This window comes from Arachis stenosperma, chromosome 6 (genome assembly GCF_014773155.1).
Source record: "Arachis stenosperma cultivar V10309 chromosome 6, arast.V10309.gnm1.PFL2, whole genome shotgun sequence".
In the NCBI taxonomy this organism is placed as follows: Eukaryota; Viridiplantae; Streptophyta; class Magnoliopsida; order Fabales; family Fabaceae; genus Arachis; species Arachis stenosperma.
Genome location: NC_080382.1, coordinates 143,589,215 through 143,598,222, shown reverse-complemented (window position 1 = coordinate 143,598,222; position 9,008 = coordinate 143,589,215). Strand labels below are relative to the sequence as shown.

The following is a 9,008-nucleotide window of genomic DNA, read 5'->3' as shown; positions in this document are numbered from 1 at the left end:
TCTACCTTTTTTTGGTATGAAGAAGCCAAGATCTCATCACCATATCTTACCATTCATGGTTGAAGATCTCAGCCACAACATACTTTATATTTTTTTATGTTTTCTTGACATCATTATGATGGTCTTTAGACTTGCTTTTCTTTTCTTTTGGTAGCTCATTTTTGCTTCCATGATTTTTTGGGTATTGTCCGAAAAGAAAAGAGAGATGAGAAAGAAGAAACAACTTGGAAGGTATGCAATTAAATGAGTTTAACCAATTAATTGGTAAAAGTTGCTTTTATTTCCCTGAGAAGCGTGTAGCTTTCAATGCCATCAATCATATCAATGATAATCTCTCTCATATTTCCAATGCTAGCAAATTAAATTTGAAATCCATCCTAAGAAAAGGAATGGAATCCGATGGAAGACACAATGCAAATGATAACATTTGCTTTCCTGATGAATTATTTTTCGGACCATGCATTGGGGCAACTACCAAAGTCTTGGGCTTGTAACAATAATATATCAACTTGGCCCATAATAATAATTCAACCCCAATAAAATAGGAAACATTCAACACGGCTATAGATTTTGATTTGGGCTAGCAACAACAAAATTCATCCTGACTTATGTAACATGATAATCAATTCAGCCAGAGTGATTGATAAAACTTTATATCACTGTTGAATGTGTCTTGGGCTAGCAAACATCTTTCGATCCAAGCAAAACCTGTATTTACAAGAAATTAATTTAATCAGCCTATATGAATTAATATTTTTGTAATTAATTAAATTAATAATGTTTAATCATCTCCAATGTTAATTTTGAGTTTTTCAAACTCATCATGTCTTTATAGATATATTTTTTAGATGTGTCTCTTTATATATGTGTTTAAAATATAATAATTAATTATTATTGGTAATAAGCTGACAGATAATATGTTAGGGAAATAGATCCTCTCCATTTTTTTTTGTCACTGGAGATAATAAAGTGTAATCTTCCACCTTTAATTTTACAAGTGGGACCAGTAATAAATGAGAGAGAGAATGTATTGAATGGTGAGATATTTTACTGGATACCATCCAATTTTTTTTCCACTGGAGAGAATCCACTCCCATATGTTAGTACCCTATATTTTTCCAAAATTAAATAATAGTGTAGATAACACGTCGAGTTTTTTTTTTTTTTTTTGAGGTCACCAATTTTCTATACTTATTTATATATTTTAAAATAAAGAATATTTCACTGTCAATAACATCGACCCTTAACCAAATTTTATCTCGAAGACGTTGATATTACTAATAATAGCTTCTTCCATCCGTTTATAACGTAATATATATTATTTTGAGTTTCACACAAAAATTCTTGCATAGTTGCATATATATATATGAAATCAAAGACCAAGACTTTAAAGTTATGTTACGATAGACAAAGTATGTTAAGTATCTGTGTAGATAACAAGACGAATTTTTTTGAGGTCATTAATTTTTTTTTTTTACTTAAATATTTTAAAATAAAGAATATTTCATTATCAACAACAATGACCCCACTAAATCAAATTTTTCTCACATTCCAATTTGAATAGTGACCGGCATTAATATAATTGATCACAATACTAATAATCAACTATCCAATTAATTATTTATATAAAATATATATATTAAAATATAAAATATAAATTAAAAATAATTTAAAAATTTTTAAATAAAATTTTAATTTATATGTCACTTTAAAAAGTTATATATATCTTATAGTTTATATTAATTTTTTCAACATAAAAAATACTGATAATTTTTTTTAAATATTAATAAGATAAAAGATAATTTTTAATAAATTTTTAAAAATTATTTATTGTCCTATTTTAAATTCATAAATTTGTAAGAATTAAATTTTTTGAGATTTTAAATGGTAACATTTAGCACATAATATTAGTAGTGGTGGAGCATTTGGAATTAAAATGTGTGTAGAGGCATTATAAATAGGAGAAAGGAGTTGAAGGTGGAAACACATAGAAATGCAAACATGTCTCCAAACACAAACACTTACACTGGCATGCTTGTGCTTATCTTTGTTCACCTTTATTGCATGACGTTGCTAACGTGCTCTGAGTCTGAGTTGATTGAGTGCATTCCAAGTGAGCGCCAAGCACTTCTAAGATTCAAACATCATCTCACTGACCCTTCCAACAGGCTCTCTTCTTGGAATGCTTCCAATCCCAACTGCTGCCACTGGGATTATGTTGTTTGTAATAATCTAACTTTCCACATCCTTCAGCTTCACCTTAACACTACTCTATCATCAGAATATGATGAATATCCCATACCCATTGACTCCCTCGCTTACGAGAGGTCCATGTTTAGTGGAGCGATAAATGATTCTGTTGTTGAATTGAAACATCTGAATTACTTGGACTTGAGCGGTAATAGTTTTGGAGGTATGCAATTTCCTACTTTCCTTTTTGGAATCACCTCCTTAACTCACCTTGACCTCTCTGATTCCGGATTTTATGGCAACATTCCTCATCAGATTGGAAATCTCTCTAATTTGCTCCATCTTGACCTCTCATTTGTTATTAATGGAACTATTCCACATCAAATTGGCAATCTCACCAATTTAATCCATCTTGGCCTCCAAAGTGATTATTATGGTAACTCATTGGTAGTTGAAAATGCTGATTGGCTTTTGGGTCTGACCTCCCTTGAATATCTTGATTTGAGTGGTGCTAACCTATCCAAATCATTTAATTGGCTACACACTATGCAAGCTCTCCCTTCTTTGCAAGACTTAAACTTACAAGCTTGTACTTTCGGTGATTATAAGCAACCATCCAAACTTAACTTTTCGTCCCTGCTTTCTCTCACCATTTCTGTTGCTCCCAAGTGGGTCTTTCAGTTGCACAAACTTGTTTCTCTTACATGCACTTCAAGTTGTTATAGCTCGTCTGATATTGGAGGTCCAATTCCCGATGGTATTCAAAACCTTACCATGCTTGAAAATCTTGATTTGTCATCCAATTCATTCTCATCCCATATACCAGATTGGTTATACGGTCTTCATCGTCTCAAATCTTTGAAGTTAAGAGAAAGCTCTCTGACTGGGGCTATTTCTAATACTTTGGGGAATTTGACTTCTCTTGTTACCCTTGATTTGTCACACAATCAGTTTGAAGGAGCAATTCCAACTGTTTTGGGGAATTTGACTTCTCTTGTTAGCCTTGATTTGTCAGACAATCAGTTTGAAGGAGGAATACCATCCTCTTTTAGAAAGCTATGCAATTTGAGACACATCTCTTTCTCATATCTCAAATGCAATCAACAACTTTCTCAAATCTTACAAATTCTTTCTCAAGAACTCAAGACTCTTGTGGCTTCTACTTCACAAATCTCAGGTCACCTCACCAATCAACTTGAAATGTTTCAAAATCTTGAAATGCTTGATCTCTCCAGCAACAACATTATTGGAGAACTTCCTCAATCATTCACAAAGCTTTCCTCATTAAGATTTGTCGATTTCTCCGAAAATCATCTTACTGGAAATCCATTTAAAATTCTTGCATCATTTACTAAATTGTTATATCTTGCCATAGATGACAATTTATTTCAAGGGATTGTACATGAAGATGACCTTGCGAATTTCACTACTTTACAAGTGCTTTCAGCATCAAGTAACAATTTCACTTTAAAAGTGCATCCCAGTTGGAAACCAAAATTTCAACTTTCTCACCTGAAAATGAGCTCGTGGAAGTTAGGTCCAAGCTTTCCATCATGGATTCGGTCACAAAATTATCTTCAATATTTGGATCTATCTAAGGCTGGGATTTCTGATTCCATTCCCATTTGGTTTTGGGAAACAAGCAATCATTATGATTGTTTGAACTTTTCTCACAATCATATCCATGGCAAGCTCCCAAAAGAAGCAAAGATTTTCAAATCTGTTGGAGCAGTTGATCTTAGCTCAAACAATCTTGATGGAAATTTACCCTTTGTGACTGAGTATATGGTTTCGCTAGATCTCTCACATAATTCATTTTATGGGTTATTAATGGATTCTCTTTGTCAAAAATCTGACATACCAAAAAGCTTAGGAATCCTCAATCTTGCATCAAACAACTTATCTGGAAAAATTCCCAACTGTTGGAGGATGTGGCCACAACTAGAGGATGTCAACTTAGAAAGCAACTATTTTATTGGAAGCTTGCCTGCTTCCATGGGCTCTTTATCAAGCCTACGATATTTGCGTATACGAAACAACACACTCTCTGGAAAATTTCCTGTCAGTTTAAAGGAAAACAAGGAGTTGATTTTGTTGGATCTTGGAGAAAATAACCTCACAGGGAATATTCCTAGATGGGTTGGAGAAAGCTTGGTAAATTTAAAATTTCTTCGGCTCCGATCCAATCATCTTTCAGGTAACATTCCCAACGGATTATGTGATATGAAGTTTCTCCAAGTTTTGGACCTTGCACTAAATAATTTGTCAGGCAATATACCATACTGTATGAACCATTTGAGTGCCATGATAAATAAAACTAGTGCAAGTTCATCCTTCCAGGAATACATAGGAGCTGGAAGTGATACTATAAGCATGTTCCTATGGGTGAAAGGAAATGATGCTGAGTACAACAACATTCTGGGCTTAGTGAAAAACATTGATCTTTCATCTAATAAATTGTCGGGGGGAATACCAATGGAAATCACAAATCTAACTGGTCTGATTTATTTGAACTTGTCCAAGAATGAGTTAAGTGGTCACATCCCTCAAAGTATTGGCAATATGGAGTCATTGGAATCCATTGATTTCTCTGGCAACCAACTCACAGGGGAGATCCCTCAAAGCATCACAAGCTTGAACTTCCTGAACAAGCTAGACTTGTCCTACAATCACTTGGAGGGAAAAATCCCAACGGGCACTCAGTTGCAAAGCTTTGAAGCATCCAGTTTTGTAGGCAACAAGCTATGTGGTCCACCATTGCTGCTCAACTGTACCATGGAGGGGCAAGTTCCTGATGACAATGAAAAAGAGAGAAAGAATCATGGAGTGAAGTGGTTATTTGTGAGTGTGGCCTTTGGATTTATAGTGGGATTTTGGGGATTTGTTGGTCCATTGTTCATATACAAATCATGGAGGTATGCCTATTACCGTTTCCTTGATGACGTGTGGTACAAACTTCAATCATGTATGTGACTTTATGTTTCTCATGTTTTAATTTTCTGGTTTTTCATTTGTGTGTATGTGTTGTTGAGTTTGTAATGTTTTCTTTTTTTTCCCCTTTTCTTGTAATAGTGGAAATAAAAAAGAATATGCACTTGTCCTGCTTGGCTTGTTAAAATGTAATCCAGTTAGTATTGTTGTCGCTATATTAATAACAATTTGACTTAGATTTATCATTGGCTTTCAGACTTAGATGATGAGCAAGGTTATATAGATTTCTCATACTACCAACTACCAAGCTTTTTAAAAATTATTGCTTCACTGCTTAACTACATTAAAACTAAATAAAATTTTTTTAGATTCAATTATTTTAAATAAACGATTATATAAAACTAAAAATTTAATAATTTAAATATTAAGTATTTTATTTTAAATTTTAAATTTTAATAGTATAAAAATAAGATATTAACTAATATTAATAAAAAATAGACCATCGAATATTTCTCTAAAAGTAATGTTTGCATAGTTGGCATAATTATTTTATTTACTTTTGCTTAAAGCTTAAATAGTTTATTTGGCGTAATGCATGCATGCATATATATGATCAAACATGATGAAATTTATTACACAAAAACCATTAAAGACGGTGTCTGATTATCAATCCCACTTGTGGTCTCTCGTCTCTGTCCAAATTTATTTATTTTATTAATAGATTGAAGTTATTGATTTAAAAATAAATATTATAAATAAGAGAAATAAAGGGGTTGAAGGTGGAAATTAAGCACATGCAAACATGTCTCCAAACACACACACTCCATGCTTATTATTGTGCTTATATTTCTTCATCTTTATTGCCTATCCTCTGAGTCTGAGTTGATTGAGTGCATTCCAAGTGAGCGTGAAGCACTTCTAAGATTTAAGCATGCAAAATGTAGTTATCAAATATGTTCTATCAAAAGTCCAATCAACTCAGTAAAAATAGTTAACTTAAAAGTGACAAATTTTTTTGAACAAATTTTTCCCAAAAAAAAATGATTTTTTGTCCCCTTTTTTTAAGATATAATAGGTGTAATTAACTAGTGAGAAAGAATTACTAAAATATTTTAGTGTAGTAGTTAAAGTGTAGATTGTGTTAATAGCCTTTTTTTGGACTCTTGTATAAATAGTCTCCTGTTTTCATATTGGTTATCAATAATAAGAGAAATGCTAGGGAACAACAACTTTTGTGATTTGTAGTCATCAAATAACCATCAATGGTAATTTTAATGGTGTGAAATTGATATGAGATTTCATTCAATAGCTCACTTTTTTTTCCTGGTTACATGTTAATCAGAATTTAACAAAGTTACTGACTCCTAGACTTTTCCTAATAATAATAGAATCACTTTTGCTTCCTTCCGTTCAATCTCTAGGTTAGGTTTTCTCTCTCCGTGTTTCACTATTCCGCTTTCTCAAAAACTTTCAAAGAATAATTTCTTGCCCTGGTGCTATTTTACAACTTTAATGATTTGCAGGCCAGGAATTTTAGGATCATCTTGATTTATCCAAAAGGAAAAGTCTAGGGGTCAGTAATTTTTATATTTTTTGATCAGCACTTTAACTATTAAAATAAAAGTGAATGATCTCCCATCATTAGATGTAATTTCACACTATTAAAAGTACTATTAATAACTAATTAATGGTTACAAAATACTAAAATTGCTGCCCCCTAACATTCCTCTATCCAAAATTCATACAAGATTCAACAGCACCAATGATAAAACAGCGCAAAAAGAATCAATAGTATATAAGTCATGGAGAACTAACGATTATAACCTTACTTTTTGACTCTTTACTTCCATGAAAGTCCCATTTCAGCACCGTGTCATTGGGTGTAAGTTTGCACACGAAATCCAGGCACGAATTTATATATATTTTGTATCACAAATCAAGGCAAGAGTTCGACAATTTCAACATCAATTGAAGTCAATCAAAAAAACAGATTCCACCTCTTACAAATCAAGAAAATTCTTGACTCATTTAATGCTGTAGGAGAGCTAATTACAGGTAATGAATACACCAATATCATCTTTGATGGCCTAAATCAGGATTATGAATATTTTATTACTTATGTGACTGCAAAAGATCTCTTTTATAGTATTTTCGATTTAGAAGCATTATTGATGGCTCAGGAGGATATTGTTGAGCGATTCAAATCTATATCTCTCAAATAATCACTGCCTCTGAAGCACGCAGTTCAAAATCTTTTCCTCAACTTTATGGACGTGGCTCTTTTAACAACTACAAATTTTGAAACAAACTAAGACTGCGTTTTCAACCGCCATGAGTTTGAAAGGAGGTAATAAAAGGTGTAATTAATTAGTGAACAAGAATTACTACAATATCCTGTTTTTACTACATATTGTGCTAATAACACTTTTCTTGACCTTTTAAATAAATAATCTCCTGTTTTTATATTAGTTATCAATAATAATAGAATTACTTTTGCTTCCTTTCACTCAATCTCCAAGTTAAATTTTTTCTCTCTGTACTTCATTTCATAAAAGATAAAAAAAATAAATTGATAAACTCGTTTAATTCATCGGATTGGCCTTAAAAGGCTATAGAATTAAAACTCAATAAACAAAGAAAAAATAAATGAGTCAAAACTATATTAATACAAAAGTAATCAATACATACCTATATATATATATATATATATATATATATATATATATATATATATATATATATATATATACTACACTCATATTTATAATCAAATTATATAAAAAATATGATTAAAGTTGATTTATACATACAATTATCCATGTCAGCATTTATATTTATATTTTACAAAAATTATTATATTATTGTATATACTAAAAATTTTTTATAATTTATGATAAATAGATAATATATTCTTTTAAATATTTTTATTAAAAAATTAAATAATTTTTTGTTATTATGACAAAATATTCTTATACATTACAAAATTAAAATTAAATTCTTTATCTAAAAATCTCAAAAAAAAAGAAAAATAAAATAAAATAAAAAATATAAAACAAATCTTAATTATTATTCTTGTTCATTTTTATTTTTTTTTTGTCTTTGTCACCTTTTAGATTTATGGTACTTCCTAGCCTGACAAGACAAAAATTAATTTATTGTAAATCAGAATTTCATTTAAGGATATGTTATTGTCCAATAGATTGCTGCATCCACAAAGTGGGATTTAAACACTAAGAGCTTGTTTGGGTGAGTTTTTAAAAAAATATCTTTTTTCGAGTTATCTTTTTCTAAAAGATCTTATGAAAAAGTAAAAGTAATTTTATGTTTGAGTATCTCATGCAAAAAGATCTTTTTATTTATCAATTATATTTGGGTATAACAATATAAAAGTACTTTTTTGTTTATTTATTACATGAAAAATATCTGTTTTTTAGAGAAAAAGATCTTTTAAAAAAAGATGTAAATTACATCTTCTTAAAAAAGATATTTTTTTATTTTTCTAGTACTTTTACTTTTATTACTAGAAATTTGTCAAACATGCTGAAAAATAAAAAAAGATATTTTTTCATTAAAAAAAAGATCTTTTTTTATCAAAATAATGGCACCCAAATAAGCACTCAATACTTTACTTAAATAAATTAGCAAACTAATCGTTAAACCAATTTAACTTAATTACTTATCTCATTGTATTTTTTGATTGCTCTATTATTCTGTTGTCTGCTGTTTGAAATAAAATAACAAGTAGAAAGCAAATTTTCAAACTTTCTAGACCGATAATCTTTTTGATATTTTTGACAGAATTCGCTCATGTTTAGTTAATGAAGCTTGTACATCTTTGTGTTTAGGAAATATGTTTTAAGGTTAGGATGTTAAAATGGGTCGAACCT

General features: G+C 30.4%; 1 protein-coding gene across 1 annotated transcript; it reads left to right on the top strand.

Annotated features, from left to right (window-relative positions):
- Positions 1-2,001: 2,001 nt before the first annotated feature.
- LOC130934901 (receptor-like protein EIX2) lies at positions 2,002-5,328 on the top strand. Its single transcript, XM_057864423.1, has one exon. It carries the CDS (start codon positions 2,002-2,004, stop codon positions 5,161-5,163), a length of 3,162 nt encoding a protein of 1,053 aa, XP_057720406.1. The 3' UTR covers positions 5,164-5,328.
- Positions 5,329-9,008: the final 3,680 nt, after the last annotated feature.